This window comes from Epinephelus moara, chromosome 10 (assembly GCF_006386435.1).
Source record: "Epinephelus moara isolate mb chromosome 10, YSFRI_EMoa_1.0, whole genome shotgun sequence".
Classification (NCBI taxonomy): Eukaryota; Metazoa; Chordata; class Actinopteri; order Perciformes; family Serranidae; genus Epinephelus; species Epinephelus moara.
Window position 1 is genome coordinate 45001746 of NC_065515.1, and position 24471 is coordinate 45026216.

At 41.9% G+C, this 24471-nt stretch overlaps 1 protein-coding gene across 1 annotated transcript in view; it reads left to right on the plus strand.

The window, feature by feature from the left end:
• Positions 1–24471, plus strand: part of LOC126396243 (cadherin-2-like) — a 430873-nt gene that overhangs the window by 254949 nt on the left and 151453 nt on the right. The window contains exons 5-9 of the mRNA XM_050054177.1: positions 12174–12329; positions 17047–17191; positions 17338–17510; positions 20638–20775; positions 21212–21397. Coding sequence (XP_049910134.1) covers positions 12174–12329; positions 17047–17191; positions 17338–17510; positions 20638–20775; positions 21212–21397 — 798 coding nt within the window. The remainder of the gene's footprint in view (positions 1–12173; positions 12330–17046; positions 17192–17337; positions 17511–20637; positions 20776–21211; positions 21398–24471) is intronic.

Sequence of the window (24471 nt, forward strand, 5' to 3'; positions counted from 1 at the left end):
GGCTGAAAATATAACATTTATGTCAAAATCGTGCTTTCTGTTACTGAGCCTGTGTCTGTCACTCATCCTCTTAAAAGTGGAAGCTTGTGCGTAACTTTGTTGCATTATATTGAAACTTTGTTGATGTTGTTATTGTCATGCGTGTGGTTATTTGCGCATGATTAAACATGAGTCTTTATATGGCGATAAAACAAAGCTTTGTTGCGTTTTTTTTTCCTTCTTCTTTTTGAAGGGGGGATTGGGGGTGCGTCAACCCGGTTGGGACGTAGAAGGGGGTGCGCTGCAAAAAAAGTTTGGGAACCGCTGCTCTAGCTCAAAGTATGAGGGACAAGAAGAGGTTGATTTTTCAATTTACTTTCATTCACACTAATTAGACTGCCACCAGAGCGCCACCTATTGGCCGATTTGCACCGAATTTTGCACAAACCCTCATCGGGCCATGGAACACAATTAGCGAAAGTGTTGTGGTAATCCAACTGTATCTGCTCAAGATATGAAAGACTGTCTGTTTTGAAAACTGTTACGGCCTCCATACAAACACAGAAATCATGGCTCCATAGGGGCGGGAGGCTGCAATATATAAAAGAGGACGCCACACCAAAAGTAACAGTTTACCCACAAGCTTCATTTTTGTAACCCAAAATATTAACCAAAACACAAACAACTAAGGGAGAAACAAAAGGGGCTGGAGACCCCGGCCAAAAAGAACAAAAGGAGGGAAGACGTTGAGCCAACCACGCAGTGGGCCGTCGCTCCCAGCGTCTCCCCCTAAACTACCTGAAAAGGAACTAAACCTAGAATAAACAAAAAGACGAATAAAGTAACTACCGGTAATCTCCAGCCCAAGCTAAAACAACAAACTAACACAACAAAACCCCAGCTCCTAAATGAGCATGGGGGAAAAACCTGCTTGGGGAAAGAGAACAAAGGAGGAAAAGGGGAAAAACTCCTCACCACCTGTGCTGGTGTCTGTGCCGTAGTGGGCCGTCGCTCCCAGCGTCTCCCCCTAAACTACCTGAAAAGGAACTAAACCTAGAATAAACAAAAAGACGAATAAAGTAACTACTGGTAATCTCCAGCCCAAGCTAAAACAACAAACTAACACAACAAAACCCCAGCTCCTAAATGAGCATGGGGGAAAAACCTGCTTGGGGAAAGAGAACAAAGGAGGAAAAGGGGAAAAACTCCTCACCACCTGTGCTGGTGTCTGTGCCGTGTGCCGAGCCCCTGTCTCTACTCTCCCTGTCCCTCCTATCCCCTCCTCCTCTCTCCACCTGAGTGCCGATTGCACTCAGGTGCGCAGCAGGCAGAGGGAGGAGGGAGACAAGCCTGACAGGAGAGAGTGACAGCACAGGCTGCTGCATGTAACACCCCCACCCTAAAAACGTGAATGGGGGGGAAGCGCCGCGAACATCATTCACGCACTAACATCTGGACAATGTGTCGGCCAGGACATTCTCTCGGCCTTTGATGTGCCGGACCTCCACATTGACAGACTGTAAAAATAGTGCCCAGGGCATGAGCCTCTGATTGGCGTTTCGCATCTGATGAATAAACACAAGAGGGTTGTGGTCAGTGTACACAACAACGGGCGCACTAGCAGAGCCGACATAAACTTCAAAATGTTTGAGTGCCAAGATAAGCGCGAGAGCCTCCTTTTCAGTAGTAGAGTACACACGTTGATGCGGATTAAATTTTTTCGAGAAATAGGAGACTGGATGCTCCACCCCATCATCTCCATCTTGAAGGAGCACAGCACCCTCCCCCGCATCACTCGCATCAACAGACATTTTAAACTGACGATCAAATGTGGGCGCAGCCAGGACTGGAGCATGAGTTAGCAAGGCTTTTACACAGTCAAACGCACGCTGACAACTGTCAGACCAATGGAAGAGAGTCTTTGGACTCAACAGATCAGTGAGCAGAGCCGCAACAGCCGAGAAGTTTTTACAGAAGCTTCTGTAGTACCCCGCCATCCCCAAGAAATGGCGTAGCTCACGGCGTGAAGCAGGGGCAGGGAACGACAGAATCGCTTCAACTTTAGAATGCACCGGCTTTACTTGCCCCCGACCCACAACTTTTCCCAAATACGTCACTGTAGCTTGACCAAACTCACACTTTGCCAAATTGAGTGTGAGGTTGGCATCACGCAACCTTCCAAACACTACCTGAAGCTGCTGCATGTGATCGTCCCACGAACTTGAATAAACCACGATATCGTCCAAATAGGCCTCGCACCCTGACAAGCCCGACAAGACCGTGTTTACCAAACGCTGAAATGTAGCAGGTGCATTACGCACGCTGAATGGCATAACCGTATACTGTAAGAAAGCATCAGGGGTCACAAATGCAGAGATCTCCCTTGCCCGAGGAGTCAGCAGCACCTGCCAATACCCTTTTAACAGGTCAAGCTTTGTCACATAATTGGCAGGAATTTGCAGGAATTTTTTGTAATATATTTTGGGCGTTTTTTGGACGATCAAAATTCTTTTAATAACTTTTTGTCAGGAGGGTCCACAGATGCTTCATATAAAGTTTGGTGCAAATCAGTCAAATCGCCTAGGAGGAGTTTGAAATAGTTGGGCGTGCCTTACATCACACAATTCAGCTGAATGCAGGGAACACTGAGATATAAAGTTTCAAAATGTGCGACATGTTATGTGGGAGTTATTAGCCAGAAACGCTTTTGCATTGAAAATAGCGCCACCTGCTGGTCATTTTTGGTGTGTGAGTTACAGGGGCCAGTCTATAACACCCCTATCAATTTTATCTCCATGAGTGTTAGACGGCCACCAGAGCGCCACCTAGTGGCGGATCGGTTAGTCCTTCGTCAGATATCCTCAGGAGGGCATTGACAATAATTATACCAAGTTTCATGTTAATCCGCCCAACCGATGTTAAGATATAAAATACTTCAATTTAAAGAGCGCCACCTGGTGGTCATCGCCTGACATTTTGCACAGAGCCTCAGGGGCTCATGGGGAAGTAATAAACTGAGTGTCATGTCATTCAAACACACCAAGGTGGAGATATGCAACACTTCCTGTTTTGTACCAAATCTGCAGGAAGCTGCTATTTAATAACTTCAGTATTCTTTGGAATATCAAAATTCTTTTATCAATTTTTGTCAGAAGAGTCCACAGATGCTATGTGCAAAGTTTCGTGCAAATCGGTGAAATTGCCAAGGAGGAGTTCGAAAAAGTAGGTTTGCAACATTTTGCAGAAAAAAAAACATAGGCAGAAATGGGCGTGGCCTATATCAAGAGATTCAGCACAATTCACTGAACGCGTGGATACGAGGTTTTTGAATGTGCCACAAAGTGTATGGGAGTTATGACCCAAAACGCACTGTCCTTGTTTATAGCGCCACCTAGTGGTGGAAATTCAGGACGACACTAGATTATAAAATTTTTTGCCAGACCAAACGCACATCATGTTTTTATACATCAAATATACACCACAGCATTTAACTTTCAGATAAATCAAAAGATAAGTGTTTGAGACCTACTTCCTGTCACCACTAGGTAGCACTATGAGTATCAGGAAATATGGTCATATAAATGTTTTCAGGGCGGGACTAATATGAATAATCTGAAGTTTGATGGAGATCAGAACATTTACGGCAAAAATATAGCAATTTCCTGTTTCATGGCGAGACATCAAAATTAAACCCTCTGCAGCACGCAAAGACACTAATGATATGTCATGTTTGTGTACATCAAATATAGACCACAGCACTGAAATTTCAGGTTAATCCAAAGATAAGTGTCTGGTAAGAAGTACTTCCTTTCAAAACTAGGTGGCGCTATGACTATCACGGAATATTGTCATATAAATGTGTTCAGGGTGGGACAAATATGAATCATGTCAAGTTTGGTGGACAACGGACCATTTACTCCAAATGTATAGCAATTTCCTGTTTCATGGCGAGACATCAAAATTAAACCCTCTGCAGCACACGTAGACACTAATGATATGTCATGTTTGTGAACATCAAATATAGACCACAGCATTGAAATTTCAGGTTAATCCAAAGATAAGTGTCTGATAAGAAGTACTTCCTTTCGACACTAGGTGGCGCTATGATTATCAGGCAATATGGTAATGAAAATGTGTTCAGGGCGGGACTAATATGAATCATGTGAAGTTTGGTGGAGATTGGACCATTTATGCCAAAGCTACAGCAATTTCGTTTTTCATGGCGAGACCTCAAGATTCAACGCTCAGCAGCGGGCACGCCATTCAACATTGGGAAAATCCTGTGATAACTTTTGGTCACAACATAGTCACGCTTGCATACACCAAGTTTGGAGCCAATCTGATTAAATCTGTAGGACAAGTTCGTTAATTTACAAGCCCTGGAAATGGGCAAAAATGCACAAAAGTGGCAAAAGGAAATTCAAAATGGCGGACTTCCTGTTGGGTTTGGAGCATGGCTCCAAGAGGCTTTTTTGTACGTAATAGAGTGTTACAGGTGACTACCAAGTTTCATACATGCAGATCAAACCAGCTTTGGGGGCTGCTTAATTGAAATATTCTAGGGGGCGCTGTTGAGCCATCTTGGTGCATCAAAGCACAAAAATCACATCAGACAACAGGACTTGTGACCTGTGATGTGTATGCCATGTTTGGTGAGTGTTCAAGCATCCCTTGTCCCTTCAAAACAACATCATGTTTGATGGCGTACAAGGCGGCGCCACGGTGACAGCATTTGATGAAAACTCAAAAGCTTCATTTTTAAGCATCATCAACGTCTAAGGACTTAGACCAGCAAGTTTGAGGTGGATCTGATTAACCTGCTAGAAGAGGGACATCAAAGAATGTATAAAGTAACTTTCTGCTGCCAGTAGGTGGCGCTATGGCGGTGATTCAAAATTCCTCTGTAGATGTGTTCAGGGCTAGACTGTCATCATATGTGTGAAGTTTTGGCAAGATATTCCCACGTGGAGTCAAGTTACAGCAACGTTTATCATCACGGCGAAACATCAAAGTTCGCCCCCAGGCCATGGCCACGCCCTTTAACGAAAACTCACAGTTTCCACAATAAAGCGTCATCAACATCTTATGACTTTTTTGACCAAGTTTGAGATGGATCTGGTCAATTCTGTAGGAGATGTACATTAAAGTCTAAAACATGACATTTCCTGTTGCCAGTAGGGGGCGCTTCATTCATCTCTAATTATTGCCATGTAGATGTGTTCAGGACGGGACTGGCATCAATCCTGTGAAGTTTGGGCAAGATTGGACCATGTATGTTGGAGTTATAAACTACTTCCTNTCAAAATTGCACAGTAAATTGAAAATGGCCGACTTCCTGTTGGCTTTACAGCATGCCTCCAAAAGGCTTTTTTGTAGGTCCTGGAGGGTTACATAAACCTGCCAAGTTTCATACACGTAGGTTAAGCTGGCTTCAGGGGCTGTTTCCTCAGACTTTTGTAGGGGGCGCTACTGAGCCATTTTTTGCAACCGGAGCATGTGACCCTTGAAATATCAAATTTTCACGCAGTTCTGAGATGTGTGCAAAGTTTCATGAGTTTTCACGCACGTTTAAGCCCTGAAAAGTCCAATTCATTTGGCGGAATAAAAAAAAATAAATAAATAATTAAAGCTGCAAGCAGCGATGAATGGGCCCTTGCAGTCCATGCGCGTTGGGGCATGCTGCCGTCGGCGGGCCTGCACCTAGATGTCTTGTCAGCTGTAATAAATAAAAAATAAACGTTATCTCTTACTTACATTTCCACTATACAGGTAGGCACCCCACCCACGTATGTATTTTTCCAAAAAGTAGAAGCTGAATACATGCCCAATAGTTCAAGGTCTTCTGACTCTTTAAAAGTTGACACTGTGTCTCTAGCTCAAAGTATGAGGGACAAGAAGAGGTTGAAAATCCATGAGTTTTGAAGAGGATTTGAAGATTTTCCAATTTTCTGCCATTCACACTAATTAGACCGCCACCAGAGCGCCACCTATTGGCCGATTTGCACCGAATTTTGCACAAACCCTCAACGGGCCATGGAACACAATTAGCAAAAGTGTTGTGGTAATCGGACTGTATTTGGTCAAGATATGAAGGACTGTCTGTTTTGAAAACAAAGTGCAAGAATTTGTTGTGATATATTTTGGCCGTTTTTTGGACGATCAAAATACTTTTGATAACTTTTTGTCAGGAGGCTTAACAGATGCTACATTCAAAGTTTGGTGCAAATCGGTCAAATCGTCTAGGAGAAGTTCGAAAAAGTACGTTTTTCATTTGTTGCGATTTAGCGAATGGAAAGTTACTGCAAAAGTGGCCATGGCTTACACCACACAATTCAGCTGAATTCAGAGAACACGTAAATAGAAGGTTTAACAATGTGCGACATATAATGTGGGAGTTATTAGCCAAAAACGCTTTTGCATTGAAAATAGCGCCACCTGCTGGTCATTTTTGGTGTGTGAGTTACAGGCACCAGTCTATACCACCCCTATCAATTTTATTTCCATGAGTGTTATGGTACCACCCCTATCAATTTTATTTCCATGAGTGTTATGGTCTTGGCACAGTGCGAAATATTAAATTAGACGGCCACCAGAGCGCCACCTAGTGGCGGATCGGTAAGTCCTTCGTCAGATATCCTCAGGAGGGCATTGACAATAATTCTACCAAGTTTTGTGTTAATCCGCCCAACTGATGTTGAGATATAAAATACTTCAATTTAAAGAGCGCCACCTTGTGGTCATCACTCGAAATTTTGCACAGAGCCTCAGGGGCTCATAGCGAAGTTGTAACCTGAGTTTCATGTCATTCGGATACACCAATGTGGAGATATGCAGCACTTCCTGTTTAGAACTTAATTTGCAGGAAGTTGTTGTTTAATAACTTGAGTATTGTTTGGAATATCGAAATTCTTTTGATAACTTTTTCTTGCGAGGGGCCATAGATGCTGTGTGCAAAGTTTCATGACAATCGGTGAAATTGCCAAGGAGGAGTTCGAAAAAGTAGGTTTGCGACATTTTGCGAATTTGCGAAAAAAGAAGGTAGGCGGAAATGGGCGTGGCCTATACCACAAGATTCAGCACAATTCACTGAACGCGTGTATATAAGGTTTTTGAATGTGCGACAAAGTATATTGGAGTTATGAGCCAAAACGCACTTTCCTTAATAATAGCGCCACCTAGTGGTGGAAATTCAGAAGGACAATAGATTATAAAATTTTTCNGGGGGCCTGAGGAACATGGGGGCTGTGGCACGCAGCTTGAAGGGAGAAAAAACCTGGCAGGAGCAAAAAAACGCAATGTTTCGTTCATCCACCAGATGGCGCTATGAGCGTAACCACATGTGGCCAGGTGCGTTCAGGGGTGGACCCTCATCACACATGTGAAATTGCAAGCAAATCGGACAATGCATGAAGGATTTATACCAAGTTGATGTTCCGTGGCGAAGGATGAAAAGTCGCCGCCGCGGCAGTCTGCAACATGACAGGACATGTGTCTCACTGTGGAGATTCATCAACTTGATCGTCATGTAGCCACAAAATGTAGTTGATCAGGTCAGGAGCTTGAGGTTGGTGTTTGTCAGTGTAAAAGATGGCATTTCCTGTTTCCACAAGGGGGCGCCATGAGCAAGATTGTCTACGAGTATATGGAGGCGTTGAGGGCGGGGCTCTTATCATGTACAGAAATTTTGAAGCAGTTTGGATGAATTATGTGGGAGACAGAGCTGCTTTAATATGCATGGCGATGGATCAAAAATGGCAGCGCCATAGCAGCCACGCCCTTTGACCTACCGACGTGCAGAGTATTACTTTTGATCAGCATGGTGTCTGAATGATCTGTAAAAAATCTGAAGTCGATTGGATGAAATCCCTAGGACTAGTTCGTTAAAATACAACATGTGGAAATCATGTCAAAATGACAAGTCAAAATCAAAATGGCCGACTTCCTGTTTGGAGTAGACCATTGGTGCCAGAGACTTTTATGTGCGTCTGGACAACATACACATGTGTACCAATTTTCATGTTCCAACTCCAAAAAAACTCCTATGGGGAGGGTTTTTTGAAAATTTCAAGGGGGTGCTAAGGAGGTATTTTGTACCCCCCATGGGTGACGCCCCTATCAGATGCAAGAGCTTGCCATTCTTGACCTGTGTGTCAATTTTCATGAGGATATGAGGTCGCTGAAGCCATCAAAAAGCCAAACATATTTGTTGGCGAGGGAGGCGCCATCGCGGCCACGCCCCTTGACATAGAGAAAAGCTTTTAATAACTTTTGATCAGCATGGTCTCTGGATGATGTATTTTCGGTGTATTTTCATGAGGATATGAGGTCGTTGAAGCCATCAAATTGCCAAACGTATTTACTGGCGAGGGATCGATAGTCACCACGCCGCCACATGGAGACCATTAGACGTAGCTTCACAGCGTTCATAAGGTAGCTTCACCAACTTGTTCTGCATGCATTAGAAGTGGAATGAAGTTGATGCGGTCAAGTTTGTGGCATCAGTACATGTTAAGATAAAAACTGGTCACTTCCTGTTACCACCAGGGGGCGCTACGAGTAAGGTGGGATATTAACATATCGGGGCGTTCGGAGCGGAACCATCATCATGTCCAGCAAGTTTGAAGCTGCTGAGATCAAGTATGTGGGCGGGAGAGCCGTTCGAAATTCGATGGCAAGAAAACGAAAAGTCGCCAAAATTTGTCACGTCCTAGTGGCCACGCCCCTTGACATAGAGAAAAGCTTTTAATAACTTTTGATCAGCATTTTCTCATGATGATCTGTACCAACCAGAATGTGGAAAGTTAGAAGCATTTTGAAATTTGGGAGAGGGGCGAAATTGGGACACGAAATGTCGGAATAATAATAATTAAAGCTGCAAGCAGCTGTGATCGGGCCCTCGCTCTCCCACGCCACCGCGGGGGGCCAGCAGCATGCATCACTGAAGCGGTTATGTGAAAACTCAGAGTAAGTTAACCCTGACGTGGTGTGACGTTTCATCTTCGTACTCCAAGAAAATCTCTATGGGAAGGGTTTTTTGAAAATTTCAAGGGGGACCATAGAGGCATTTTGTCCCCCCCATGGGCGACGGCCCTATAAGATGTAAGAGCTCGCCATTCTTGACCTGTGTATCAATTTCGTGAGGATATGAGGTCGCTGAAGCCATCAAAAAGCCAACTGATTTGGTGGCGAGGGCGGCGTCATAGCCACCACACCNTCTACTTTATTATTGGGTGGTGTTGGTGTACTGGAGTGCAATATATTTAAAAGTGTTGCTAATATTTTGTCCCCCTCAATTAGACAAAATTAGGAGGCCACCCCAGTACCCCACCACCATTCACTATGACCTCAATATTAAACAAAGTAGAGTCACCACTTTCTAGACGATGTCAACAATAACCGAAAATTTATAAGCTTCAGGGAAAAAATCATGGTATAGTCGTTCTACCGGATTGCATTCGATAACACTAGTGTACACAAAGTGACTGTGCCAGTGACTGTATGTTACATACATACCGTATTTCCTCAAATAGTAGCAGGGGCCACTATTAACAAAAAAATAATTTGGGACCAGGCTACAATAGGGGCAGGCTACTGTTTGAAGGAGGCTTTTAATACAAGAAAAAAAAAAAAAAAAATCACAGCCAAATTTGAAAATACAAATACTGTATTTTTAAAAAAAATTGAAACAGCAGAAATATTTATGTAAACTTGTCTTTACGGTTTTTTCTAGTATTACAAATAAAGTACTGTATTATTTACAGTAACAAACTTTACTTTAACAGTAAAAATAGTTTTTGGTGTTTTTGTAAATCATCACTATTTACTATTTACTACAGCACAGTGTACTAGTTGTCCTGCCTTGAATCAGTGAATCATCTCATCCTCTGTCCCATCTGCAGCCACCGTGATGCCACACACCTTACAAGACAACATGCCACAAATTAATTTTAAAACTAGGCTACATTCATAATTATGACTTTTTATCTCACATTTTTGATTAGGAATGACGATTTTTTTCCATTACTGGCGAAAATGGGCTTCCACAGATAAAAAGATGGTTATGGTAAAAATATCAGTGCCAGAGGCGGTCCTGGCTAGTTTTACGCCCTGGGCGAACCATCCCTGGAGCTCAATAGCGTAGTCCGCCACTCTTTGCCTACCCTGCCTTAGCCCCACCAAAGCTCGTGCTGCCTCTCGACCCGGTGTTACATGTTGAAATATCTGAGCAAAGGAGGTAGTGAAGGCTTGGAGAGACTCACAAACAGGCGACCTCCGGCTCCACTCAGCTGTGGCCCAGGCCTTGGCTCGGCCGGTGAGATGGGAGATGATGTAGGCTATTCGGGATCGGTCGGTGGGAAATGCTGCTGACTGGAGCTCAAAGTGGAGGTCACATTGTGTTAGAAAGGCACGACAATCACCAGACTCACCCGAAAACTTCTCCGGCTGGGAAAGATGAAAGCTGGAGGAAAAGACGCCACAGCTGGAGTCAAAACTGGTTCTGGAGTAGGGACAGCAGCCGCTGAGGAAACAGCAGGGACGGACTGGAGAGTGTTTACCTGGGTTAGCAGGTGTTGTATTTGCTCACACACGGTGTTTAATGTCACCTCATGGTGAGCGGCCATGCCGTGTAGCTCCTGCCGCATGGCTGCCAGCTGCTCTTCTTGCATGATTAGCCACTGTTCCTGCGATTGAAGAGCGGTCCAGAGTGAGTCTGAGCCTGCTGGGTTCATGCTGCTGGCCAGTTCGTACTGTCAAGACCCGAACTGAGTGAGAACCCAAAAGCAGACTCAATAGCATGGAAGAGTTCAGCCAAAGAAGGTTTATTTCAATAACTAGCAGGCAGAGGTGTCCAAAACGAAAGGCAAAATCCAAAGTCCAAAAAACAAGTAAAAGTCAGAAGATAGAGCTAAGGTATCCGAATCACAGGGGCTAAGGTGAAGTCAAAAGGGTAAACAGTCAGAATACTAGGAAAAACAACAATACGAGTGATCAAAGGCTGGAACGCTGTCACTGGGGAACAAGATGAACTGGCACAGACACATGAGGGAGGTGAGCTTCTATACACTAGGAGGAGGAGAGCCAATCAGACACAGGTGCAACACATTAGGGGAGGAGCCAGTAGTCACAGTGGTGGGAAGGAAGAAAGAGACAGGATGTGAAGGGACCTTAAATGAGACAGAACAGGTGAGTATCAAAATAAAACAGGAGGTGCATGAAAACAAAACATTAACTTGACCTAAGAGCTGGAACGGGTCCTGACAATTAGGTGGTAAGCAGCTAAAAGCTAACTATGGAGCTAAGGCTTATGTTTCGCTAAGATTAGCTCTAACTCTTATTGTTGCACTTTTAGAGGCCATTTTTTTTCTGTAGCATGTCATTATATGCTAATTTTACTTGACTAAAAAAAGTAGTATCGGTTGTGTTAACTAAGATGTGGCTGCTGTCCTTCTCAATACATGTCACTAATACTTGATCTGCCATGAATACAGACATAAGTACAGGAATATTAAATAATAATAAATAAATATCTAGTGCTTCTACGTGAGATCATACAAAATACTGCAAATAATCAAATGTTCAACTCAGTGATACAGTTGCAGTTAAACCTGAAATGATTGTCACAGTGATCAGGTGCTTAGTCCATATTCATCATCTGTCTTTTTTGGGTTTTGTAAATATGATCGTGTTCATGTGGAGCCTGTCTTTACAGTGCTGCCTGTCTCTTCTTTCTCTTCATTTCGATCATGTAAGCAGTGTGCAGGATATTATGGTGCACCAGGCATCACAATTTCTTCTGACTTCAACTCAAATCTGATTTTCTCTAGTTATGTAGGAGTAGCCTAAAGCACTTGCTGTGTGTTGCCTGTGCAAGCCTAAAGTCATACTGACATATGAGACACATTCAGGTCAAACTGAGAAAGTTTAGCTTCACTTGTATATTATCATCTATTCACCTTTAAACAGGCAGTCATGCTTACTGGCAGGAATATATTTTACAAAATACACTGACAGTAGTAGATGCAGCAGATCACACAAAGAAGTGAACACTCATTTATTTTATGCAGAAACTCTACTCTTTATTATTAACCCCATTCACTGTTCCAGCTCTATCCAGTGTGTAGTACATTAACTGAAAATTCTTTACTTTCCTGCTATGCCCTGTCTTTCTTCTCCTCTGTCTGTCTGTGCTTCAGATCCGCTCAGACCGTGACAAGAACCGAATGTTGCGTTACAGTGTGACGGGCCCCGGAGCCGACCAGCCTCCGACCGGCATCTTCATCATCAATCCAATCTCGGGCCAGCTGTCTGTCACCAAGCCCCTGGACAGAGAACACATCTCCAATTTCCATGTAAGTCTTCTCACACTATGAGAGATATGGTCAACAGCAAAGCAAACATTTAACGATTCAGTCCAGGCAACTGTACATTTGGATTTTTATTTACAAACAACTTCATGGCTGTCTTTAGTCAGTTTTTTTTTTTTTTTTTTTTTGACATGTTTTACTTTGACTGTTCCTGAAACTCAAAACACTATGTTACAGAGACCCTCACACTCTTATGGTAAAGAGGACAAGGTAGGAATCTTGTTAATACTGAATTTGTGCCAAGCACACTGGGAAAGAGAAGTCATATTGGAAGGTTATAGACTGAGTGTAAAAATTAGCTGAACTGCAGTAACAAGAGTACCCTAGTTACAAAACAACAGGGGCCTTGGATTAATGTAAAGCCATAATATTAGTGGCAAGCTGTACAAGACTGCTACAGTTTTTCACTTAAAGGGAAAATTCAGCATTTTACGAAGTACGCTTTTTCTCCAAGAGTGAAATGAGATGATCAATACCAGTCATATGAGCTCGAGCCAGGAGGTGAAGAGACTAAAAAAACACACCTACTGTGTCAACACCTCTGAATGTCATTTTTATTATTACTGTTTAATCCATATTCCTTTGTCATTTTAGGGGAAGTTGTGTGGCCCTTTTAAACTAAGCAACAGGGATACGACATCATTAACCAACTGTGTAAGGGCCTGTGGCAATGCTTTTTTTAATGGCATGGGGTGCGTGGTAGCCAGGTAGCTAACACAACACTAAGTTAACAGAGGGTTGACACAATTAACTTCAAGCCGACAAAGCTAGCAGTGATAAAGGCACAACACTTACCAGCCAGACGATCGCCTTCCTAAAGTTCGGAGAAGTGCAGTGCTCTGTGGCTGCACACACCCACTCCTCATAGAGTACAACTGAAAGAAGACTCCGGCGCTGAGAAAAAAACACTATGTGGACAAAGGCTCTAAGATGTTGGTTGTCAAACTAGACATTCGTACGCTTAGTAGGGTTTGGGTTCCAATAGTCAATCCCATTTTGATTCCGGTTCCAGGTTGGGAAAGTGGACAGATAAGCTACCAAATCTATCAAATATCTATCAAATATTTAATATCCCTTTTTTTTTAAATTACCAAAGGGCATTTTAGAAATGACACACATAGCAGGTGTGTGATTTTGTTGCTGGGGCTAACCATTGCTTTCAGGGTATAAAATGTTAAACCCCACTGGTGACAGATCAAGGTCATTACGCCTCAATTAGAAACAGTGTGTCCGCACAAATCTGTGCTTAAACCATGCTTTAGTGAAAATATGGGATCCATCAATATTTTACCTGAATTTGTACCTACTCTGTGAAAAAATTAAGAACTACCTCAGACCATGCGTACTTACAAATGACAAAGGCTCAGCTGTTTCAGAAAAATGTAAACACACCTTTTAACTTAATACAGAGCATATTAAAACCGTAATTACAGTACCTTAACCTTAAAAATGTAACTAAATTGCGCATATGTTAATTTGTGGCAAACTGGTTAATTTGTAGCCTATAAGTAGGCATGCTGGGTATATAAAAGATTCCCCTTTACCTTCAAGCAGCTGTTAAGATTTCATATCTAACCTTGCTGGAAGAGACTGCTTTCAGCAGAGAGCTCATCAGAGACTGACATCTTTGAACACGTTTGAAGAGAGTGACAAGGGCTTTTCAGCTATATCTGACTGCCATTACATTCACAGATGCTCACTGACAGTCTGACACTGGTGTGTCAGGGCCTTGCTATGTGCATAGAAACAACTTTTCCATGCTTTCCATTGCTTCCTCTATGATACACCTCTGGCAAACATATGTCCCCATATAATGAAATGGGGGCATGGCAGCATATTGATTGCAGATAGCGGGCACACACCTGTCAGCTTAGAATGATTCTTATTCACTAACACACTCACTATGTGAGAACAAAATCAGCTGGTGGACACATGTCATGAATCCGACATGTGCCCTTATTTTATGTGCAGAGTAAAACTGTTTCTACACACATTTTAGTAAATGAGAGCTATTGTGTTGCCCAAAGGCCTTAATGAAACTTGGATGTTAGTTGGCTAGCGAGTGTGCTCTTTGCAAGTAGGTTCTTGTACTTGGCCAAACATCCTGATTGAATTAAAAGAAGCACTTCTCCATGATTGTGAGGACAGTGTTTTTTTTTTGTTTGTTTTTTTAAAGTTGAAAAATACCCACAGAGCTATCTTGAGTTAAATGATGAGCCGATGGTGTCAAGTCAGTTTCCAAAGCTGGATTCTCAATAACGTTTTTTTGGAGCATGTGTTTCATGTAAAACATGGTGTGCAAAAGTGAGTAGGCTACTGCTGCTAGTCTCATACTCAGGTTATAGCTACAGGCTATTTACACTTATTAGCCATCAGTCAGAGCTTTAGTGTATCTGCCATCGTAGACAAAAAACGTATTATAGAGCTCAATTGAATCTTAACATTAAAGTACTTTTAAATCTTAGTTCCTACGTTTGCGGTTGTTCTCCTTTTTGATTCATTGTTTTCCCCACCTACGCACCTGTTTTGGTGTGCACAGGACTTTTTTGACTTTTAAATCTTAGTTCCTAAAATGTTGAAAGTTGAACCTCAATGGGTTTTACAAGGAGTTTGAACCAGGATTCAAATAACATAAAATGCAATGTAACACCAACCATAGCACCTCCTGTGTACAGTCTATTTACTGAAAAAAATAGAAGTACATTGCATACACTTTTCCTTGTATCTGCCTCACCACCTTGGTGGTATGTCAACCCTCTGTTTTTATTTTCATCTTTGCTGTCACTCTCTTCTGGATATCTTCTCTGACATGCACAGAGAGGAGGAATTATTTAAAAAAAAAATACTCATGGTGTTTACTCACTATGTCTAATACAGTCACATCCACCTCTGAGAGCAGAGTCTAACCTTTTGATCTGTAGCAATGCACACATGCAACTCACACAGGGGAGAGGAAATCTGGAGTCGCAGCAGGGTGATTTGCATTGCATTGCATTTGCTGTCTGATGAATATTCATTTGATTGGATATATGTAGTTGTCAGAGCTAGGAGCTGGGCCAACGTGTTTATTCATGAGGGAAACATTGGCTCTTACAGGCTCTTACGGAGCTGCGCCGCCCCGCGGAGCTGCGGTGGTGTTTTTTTTCTCTCCACAATCGAATATCAATTTTCACATTCGAAGGTCCATTTTTTTTTCAAATTCGAATTTAATTCGTATTTAGAATATTCGTTGACAGCCCTAATACATATGTTCTGAAGTGCCTGCTTCTCATATAGTTCTTTCCAGTTAAATATTGATTACAATATTTTTTACCCATGATTCACTGATATTTGTTGGATTACCATGAAATTTAGTAGAAATATTCAAGGTCCCCAGAGGATGAATCCTACTGGGTGATCCTGAGGGCTTTGACTGAGAGAGGGAAAGTGGTACAACTGAGTGATATAGTGGAGAACCAGGGGAGATAGAGAGAGTGCATGTGAGAGAGGGACAGAAAACGACAAAGAGAGAATGAGAGAGAGGAGCTGCAAGGGGACTTGTTTGGCAGTGTTTCTTTCTGCCTCCCCAGCAGAGGCAGGGATGTGTGTAACATGTAGCGAAAAGACGGTGATCATCATCTGTGCACCACAAAACCATGGCTCGCTGTGTGTACTAGACACACTGAGGGGCGTGGTCCACTCTGCCAAACCTGTCACGCATGAGACTGTTGAAATAAGAAAGAGAAGAAGGAGAGGTGGTGCGGGGAACCACATCCTGTGGTGCTATCCTCTATGCTGTTGTGTGCTGGGGCAGCAGGCTGAGGGTGGCGGACGCCAACAGACTCAACAAACTGATCCGCAAGGCCAGTGACGTTGTGGGAATGGAGTGTGACTCTCTGATGGTGGTGTCAGAGAGGAGGATGCTGTCTAAGCTACAAACTATCTTGGACAATGTCTCACACCCTCTCCACCATGTGCTGGTCAGGCACAAGAGTACTTTCAGTGGGAGACTCATACCACCAAGATGTACCACTGAGCGCCACAGGAAATCATTCCTGCCTGTGGCCATCAAACTGTACAACTCCTCCCTCTGAGTGGCCCTGAGACTTTTTCACACACTGCAATAATTTAATTTAACTTGTGCAATAACCCCATTCACCCTGACTGTATATATTCTGTTTGTGTAAATAATCTTGTTCAGTTTACAATATATATATGTATATATATATATTTATTTACGTTTATGTTTGTTAATAATTCCTGTTTATTTAACTATATATTTGTAAATACTATTGTTTAAATTTCTTATATTTTCACGTATCTTTCCTCTCTTGCAAGGAGCACCTGTAACATAAATAATTTCCCCTCGGGGATCAATAAAGTATTTCTGATTCTGATTCTGATTCTGATCCCTTAGCTTGTAATAAATGTTGTAGTATTAAAAATTGGATAACATATTTCTTTAACAGAAGAAATTCAGGTTTTTATTTGGGCTTGGTCCAAAAATTGCTACCAGGGGTCCGTTTTGGACCGAGTTTATGTAGGGTCCGGCTGGATTTTTTTGGGCCCAATCACAGCTCTACCAAGGAACGAACTGCTGATCATATAACCTAATACCTGCATAACCAGTGACTCTCCCATCAGTTAACATTGGCTGTTGAGCATTGTCAGGTATGATCTAGTGTGTGTGTGTGTGTGTGTGTGTGTGTGTGTTTGTATACAGTTGAGAGCCCATGCAGTGGACCTGAATGGGAATCAGGTGGAGAATCCCATCGACATTGTCATAAATGTCATCGACCAGAACGACAACAGACCTGAGTTCATACACACCGTCTTCAACGGCTCTGTACCAGAGGGATCCAAGCCTGGTGAAAACACACACACACACACACACACACACACACACACACACACACACACACACACACACACACACACACACACAGGCACGCACACTTGTAACATCCTTCCTCACTGGCATATCTGTGTTGACTCACTGTGTGTGTCCCTGCAGGATCCTTCGTGATGACAGTGACAGCAGTGGACAAGGATGATCCAAAAACTGCTAATGGGATGCTAAGATATAAGATCCTCTCCCAGAATCCCCAGAGCCCCTCCTCCAACATGTTCACCATTAACAACAAGACTGGTGACATCATCACTGTGGCAGCGGGCCTTGATCGGGAGGTGTGTGTGTGTTTTGGGGTGGACATATTGTAAGGCTCATTCTTAAGCCCACATGGAGCAGCTGCTTCTTAGATTGTGAATGTGTGTCCAGCCTGCAGTATCTCCTTCAGTGCTAAGACAGCTTGTAGGTCTTTCTCCCATCATATTCCTGCATCAGTAGATCCTATGCATCTGGTCATGCTCTTTGCATGTTTTCAAAGATTTGTTAAAAAGTTTGAAATCCATCAAGTCAACCTCTTACCCTGGAAATTTAGTTCTCTCTTTAGTTCATCTTTACATTCTTAACACACATTAGACACATGTCAGCTGTGTGTATACATTTATTAAACACTGATCCCAATAATCCTCAGTGGATAATTCTGCTTAAATACATAGTCTTTCCATCAAGCCCACTGGCTAATGGTCCCTCAAGCTTTCAACCACATCTCAAGGTCTTTGACTGAAGATGGAGTTGGTTTAGTTATCATGGAGATGGATCAGCTTTCACCATGTGACCTACTTTGGGACTATGGTTGATGCAACAGCAGGTAGTCGTTTATGGGTTGTATACCCACTAGTAAACCAACCAGCAGATTATCGACATGATCTAAAGCACTGGTTCCCAACTTGTTGGTCGCAGTCCAAAAGTGACTCAGAAACATGTCAAGTTTGTAAAAAAAAAAAAAAAACACACTTTATTTTAGAGTACAGTGAATTTCCGGCGCAGAGATTTTTTTTTCAAGTCGTTTCCTACTGTAGAGTGAGTGACTAACATACTGCCATTTGACTGAGATGGAAAACTAGCTCAACAACATGGTCTAAAGCAAGGATGATGCTGAAGATATACTGTGTGGACCATGAACTAATGACTAAGGAGAAATGTGGACCCTGTGGCTGGACCAGTTGGGAAACACTGATTTCAAGCACTTTATTTGGAGGTCAAACTGAATGCTGGCACACCTGAAATGTCATTAAAAACTATTCAGTGCACCCATTCAGTGGGTGAGATCAGTGTTATTGCATTTTGAAATACTATGAAGGTAACAAAACGTTCTGCACTGAATGTTCATTTACTCACTTGTTGTGGAGCTTTGGATCATCATCACAGGCTCTTCATGAGCCCTAAGGTCTTCTCACTTGACATGGGACTGTTGATGTACAGAGCAGTCTTAGGACTTCCCATCCATGTTGGCTTAAACTTTGAGCTAAACAGTTTATGTTTTTTGAAATTAGAATTCTAAGCAGACAAAGGTGGTTGGAATTACTGGAAAGAAAGGACATCTACCATTCCATATGAGGAGACTGGGGCGACTGTGGCTTAAAGGCGGAAGATCAGCAGTTCAACCACAGGCTCCTTAAGCAAGACACTGAGCTCCAAATTGCTCCCGATGGCTGTTCCATCAGTGTGTGAGTTTGTTAAAAACTGAGTAGCAGGTGGCACCTTGTATGGTAGCCTCGGCCACCAGTGTGTGAATAGGTGAATGTGACTTATAGTATTAAAAGCGCTTTGAGTGGTCAGATGAATATGAAGACGCTATACAAGTGCAGGTCCATTTACCATTTACCAGCCATATGACCACTGAGCAGACTAAATGTGATGATGAAGATAAATGGTAAATAGACTGCACTTGTATGGCGCATTTTATAGTCTTCCAAACCACTCAAAGTGCTTTTCACCCATATTCACATACTGATGGCTGAGGCTACCATACAGGGTGCCACCTGCTACTCAGCAACCATATCACCTCACACACTGATGGCAAAGCCATTGGGAGCAATTTGGGGTTCAGTGTCTTGATCAAGGATCTGAGGTTCAAACCCCTGATCTTGCAGTTAGTGGATGACCTGCTCTGCCTCTGAGCCATAACTGCCCCCATATGATACAGCCAAAAGCCTCAAACAAGTGGATGATGAATGGAGATTTTTTTTCTTTGTGAACAATTGCATCCAAAGTCAAGAAGGATCTGTCTAAATTGTAATTAACCTGAATTAATTGTTTAAGATATGTTGACCTTGATTTTGTAATTAAGGTCTAAAAATATATTAAACATCTTAAATCTTAAACATCAGATAAGAATTAAATTTGACCAGGAACTCTAAAGACTATTGTTCATAGATACAGTATAATGAGAGTTTTTTGCCAACCTTTTAAAGTTTAAAAAAATATATTGTTATTGAAATAGTGCAGGGGCTGTGCAGAACCCCTGTTAAATCATGCAGTCATTTGCCCTCTGAACACTATTGCACTGATTTGTTTTACATCCATTCAAAAAAAGTATGGATGGTGGGATGCTCTGGTCAATAGTATGTCAACTAGAGCTTCTAAAGATTTCTACAAAAAAAAAAAATCTGAGGCCTCATTTCAGAAAGAAACAAGTTCTTGTCCTACCTTAATTTAAGATTTAAAGATAGGAAAAACCTTCCTATAACAGGAGCAATTCCTAAATCCATGACTGTGTCCCATCCTATCGCTGACTTCCTACTTTGCCTTAAGAAATCCTAACTATAATTGTAAATTAGATTTTTCAAACAGCACTCATCCTGTCATGCCTGTATCTGTGTTTATAATGTACACAGACTGCCTTAATTTTTGATTAGAGTGCACCAGTAGGCTACTTGAGATGGAGAAGCCATAATTTCAACACTTGTCACTGGCTAGCTAGCTTGCTACCATGGACACGAAAAGCCAGGCGATCAATTTTTTGCAATGAGGAGTCACTGGAACTAATTGTGTCCGTGGAGGATGACGACTTAATTCAAAATTAATCATCAGTTATTTTAATCATCAACTATTATTATTTAATTATTCATTAATTGTTTTGGCAGTTGATACCCATTACTACATGGTCAGAGGAATTGAAGTGTCATATAGTTTAAGTAGCCATTCAGTCATTATATTTTGGTGTTTCTGTTGTTCCCCATCTTCATTGTGATTGCCAAACAGACAGATTTTTGGCAGTTATTTGGCTTATTTTTTAAATTATGACAGGGTCTATGCCATCCCAACTTGGGAAATCCCTAAGTTAGGACGGCTCTGTAAAAGCTAAATTCCTATCCTAAGATAAGAAAGAATTGTTTACCTAAGTACAGTTAGGAAACATGTTTCTTTGATACCAACAATTCTACCCCCTTTGTACTTTGTTTCCAGAAAGTCACCCAGTACACCCTGATCATCCAGGCTACGGACATGGAAGGAAATCCCACCTATGGCCTGTCCAACACTGCCACCACTGTCATCAGGATCACTGATGTCAACGACAATCCCCCTGAATTCACTACAGACACAGTAGGTCCACGCACACTCTCTCTCTCTCTCTCTCTCTCTCTCACTCTCTCTCACACACACACACACACACACATACACACACACACACACACACACACACACCGGTAGTGTAATGGCTCTATAACAGCAAACATTGACAAGGTATTGTTCTCTTTTATAACACTGAAGCTCTCTGAGGTTTTATTGGCAGTGGCAGAGGGTAGTGACAAACCAGTTAAATATCCATTATCTTCCTCAGTAAAGCTGAGCAGGATAGACCGGAAGACGCAGTATATGTGGAAAACATGGTCTTTATTTCGAAAAACAATCATCTTCACTTTGGTCTTATTTGTTTACAGTTATTTTTCCAATGGATTAAAGTATTGTTTGATTTTAAAGTGACACATTGGTGCTTAAAATGCTGCAGAGTGTTTCCATTTTTGTCTGTCTCTTTCAGTTCTTTGGGGAGATTCATGAGAACAGGTTGAATGTCATCGTTGCTAACCTGACTGTGACAGATAAAGACCAGCCTCACACTTCAGCCTGGAGCGCTGTGTTCCGTATCATCGCTGGAGACCCCACCGGACGCTTCTCCATCCCCACTGACCCCACCACCAACGAAGGCCTGCTGACTGTGGTCAAGGTGGGATTTAGTATCCATAACACACACACACGTATACAAATAGCACATCACAAATATAGCCATAAGCAGCAAGCTTTTCAAGCCAGCACGGACCTTTCACCCTTTGGGTCCTAGGCCTTTTTTGGGGTATTTTTACTGCCTTTACTTTCAAGCTCATATCACAGTCATTATAAAGGCTACATACACGTGCTATATCTTGTTTTGTTTTTTTTTCAGGACAATCTTGGCTATCCAGATTTGACACCATTGCATGCCCTTCTATGTGCCTGTATTTTATATTCATTTTACATCAATGAACTACTAATTTAGTGTTACTAAATTCTTACATTTAGCAAGTTGGAAGTAGACATATTCTGCCATATATGAAGAGGGGAGACTCTCTGGAATCTGGCAATATAAGAACCATGATGATAGGACATTCTGCCACTTCACGGTTGTCCAAAACATGTGGTTTGTGCCAGGCGGACATAATTGCCAGTATTTTTTCATTATTGCAAGTCCATTGACTCATTCACAAGTCAAAAATGTGTTTTATTTGAAAGAAACATGCAATATTTACATCTATGATAATAGAAAAATAGTAATAATATTATTCCTCACTACATGAAGTGACTGATAACAAGATCTGTACAATGAATTATAAAGAAATTCGTCAGGTTTTTATTTTGTAGACAATTGATCTGTATTTACAGTGTGATGGGATGACAGCACAATGATGTGTTTGGTATCATCGGAAAACTCCGGTCCTTTGCTTTCATGTGATATGTATGGCATTTCTGTGCGACCCTGCATTCGTAAGTAATCCATCCAAGAGTAATGTGTGTGTAAAGCTGTATGAAAGCTTTGTTATGCATAATTTTAGTGTAACTTTATCATTGTTTTTCCTTGTGAAAACATTTGACTACTGACAAGTGCTTGGTCTTGTTGGAAAGCTGCGGTTCCGCTGTTTCAGGTGATATGCGTAAAAAATTCACAGAGAAGAACAGGTGTGAATTTGGACGCACTTTGCGTCGTTCGGGCCCATAAGGTTAAAACTTGAAAGCTGGGTAGGATCAAGACCTTTGACGGTTCACAACGCCTCCATTAACGATAACCAACAGGTTTTATGACGATGGGACAGATGCCCATTCATTTACATACAGATCTCTATTGGGCCACGCTCTTCTCTGGAAACACTGGCGCTTCCTGTAAGTCAAATGCGTTGATGCTTTAATGACTTAGTTAAAAATATTCACTAGGTTTGGTGAGGTTTGAACAAATGGTCATTGATTTTTGGTCAAATCATGCCAAAGGCCATTGCATTTGTTTGGAACTGGTGGCACCCCCTATTAACCGATTTCAAAATAATTTTACACACATGGTTCAAACATTATAATTCAACATATCCTGCAAGTTTTGGAATGATTAGACAAACATTTTCTAAATCATAGTCTGATGTGTGTTATGCCACACCCATTTCCGCATTTGTAGCACCCCTGTGTGGTCTATTTGAATGACGCTTTCAGGATGTGTTTAAGGTACTTTTGTGGACATATCCTACAAGTATTGTGATGATTGATTCAACAGTATGGAGTTAGGTCTACTTATGTGCTGAGCCATGGCCCACCCAAAAGTTTGTTGGTCAATATTAGTACAAATCGGACCTACGGTTTAGGAGATGTCAAAAATGAGTATTTCATGGGGTGTCGGTTGCTTAGTGGCAGAGCAGGCGCCCCATGTACAAGGCTGTTGCTGCAGCGGCCCGGGCTCGACTCTAGCCTGTGGCCCTTTGCTGCATGTCACTCCCCCTCTCTCTCCCCCTTTCACGCTTGCCTGTCCTATCAAATAAAGGCTAAGAATGCCCCAAAAATTATCTTTAAAAAAATAATAATAATAAAAAATGAGTATTTCATAAAAATCAAAATGGCATTGCAGTGCCTTTGATTGACCAATTTCAAAATAATATTACTCACGTGGTTCAACATTTTTATTTAACATATGATGCAAGCCTCGCATTGACTCGACAAACAATTTTTAATTTATAGTATTTTTTGTATTGTGCCAAGTTCATTTTTCTGCATTTTTGGTGCCCCCTAGCGATCAATGTTGCTGGCACCTCTTTAGACAGTTCTTGCAACTTTCATGACCATTGGCTCAACTGTTATGGAGCTACATCCACTTGTGTGCTGAGCCACGCCCCCTCTTGGTAAATTGGTAAATATCATCAAAAGGCAATGAGATATAAACAAGCTTTTGATAACTTGTGATATGCTTTGTCCAATAATGATTCACATAAAATTTGGCACAAATTGAACCCATGGATGTCAAAAATGTGTTTTTCATAAAAATTCAAAATGGCGAAAAATTTCACCTGTTGTCCCGTCATGGTTCTTGTATGTTTTTTCGTAGAGCACATTGAGCTGCACATTTGTGTCAAATTTCAAGTCAATTCTACTTACGGTGTGAGGGGCATGCCCTTTTCAAAATTAAATTTTTGGGCCTTAGTTAAAGCACACCCATGCAGCCAACTGGTGTCATATTTCTTGAGCAGCATTTGCACACAACTTTCAATCAGTGGTGAAATCTCATGTGTCTACAATGTACCATTTCACAGGAATTTGTGAAAACATTTCTGAAAAAAAAAAAAGTCAAAGCAAAAATAACAGGGTTCCAGCCTTCCGAGCCTGATAGAAAGCCATCATTACCATGGGGACCGCCAGGGATTGTGGGCCCCATGAAAAGATATCAAATTGAGCCCCACCACCACTGGCCATAGCAACCCTGCATCACTGCTGTAACTTCACCCCCAGAACCAGATTGACCCATTCAGAGCTTCAAAGGACTCCACCTTCGCGGACTTTCAACTTTCTTATAGTCCAATACTTACTGTCCAATACTTACTGACAGTGAGTTGTGAAATCATAACTCTGTATGTACTTCTTGTATGTAAAATTTCTCTTCACATTAATGAATGACTTGAACTGAATATACTTAACATCTTCAATTGAAATAAAGTTACATTATTAACTGTAGAACGACATAACAGAATAAATTCAGCAGCAGATATTCGATCTAGATGTACCATACTATACCAA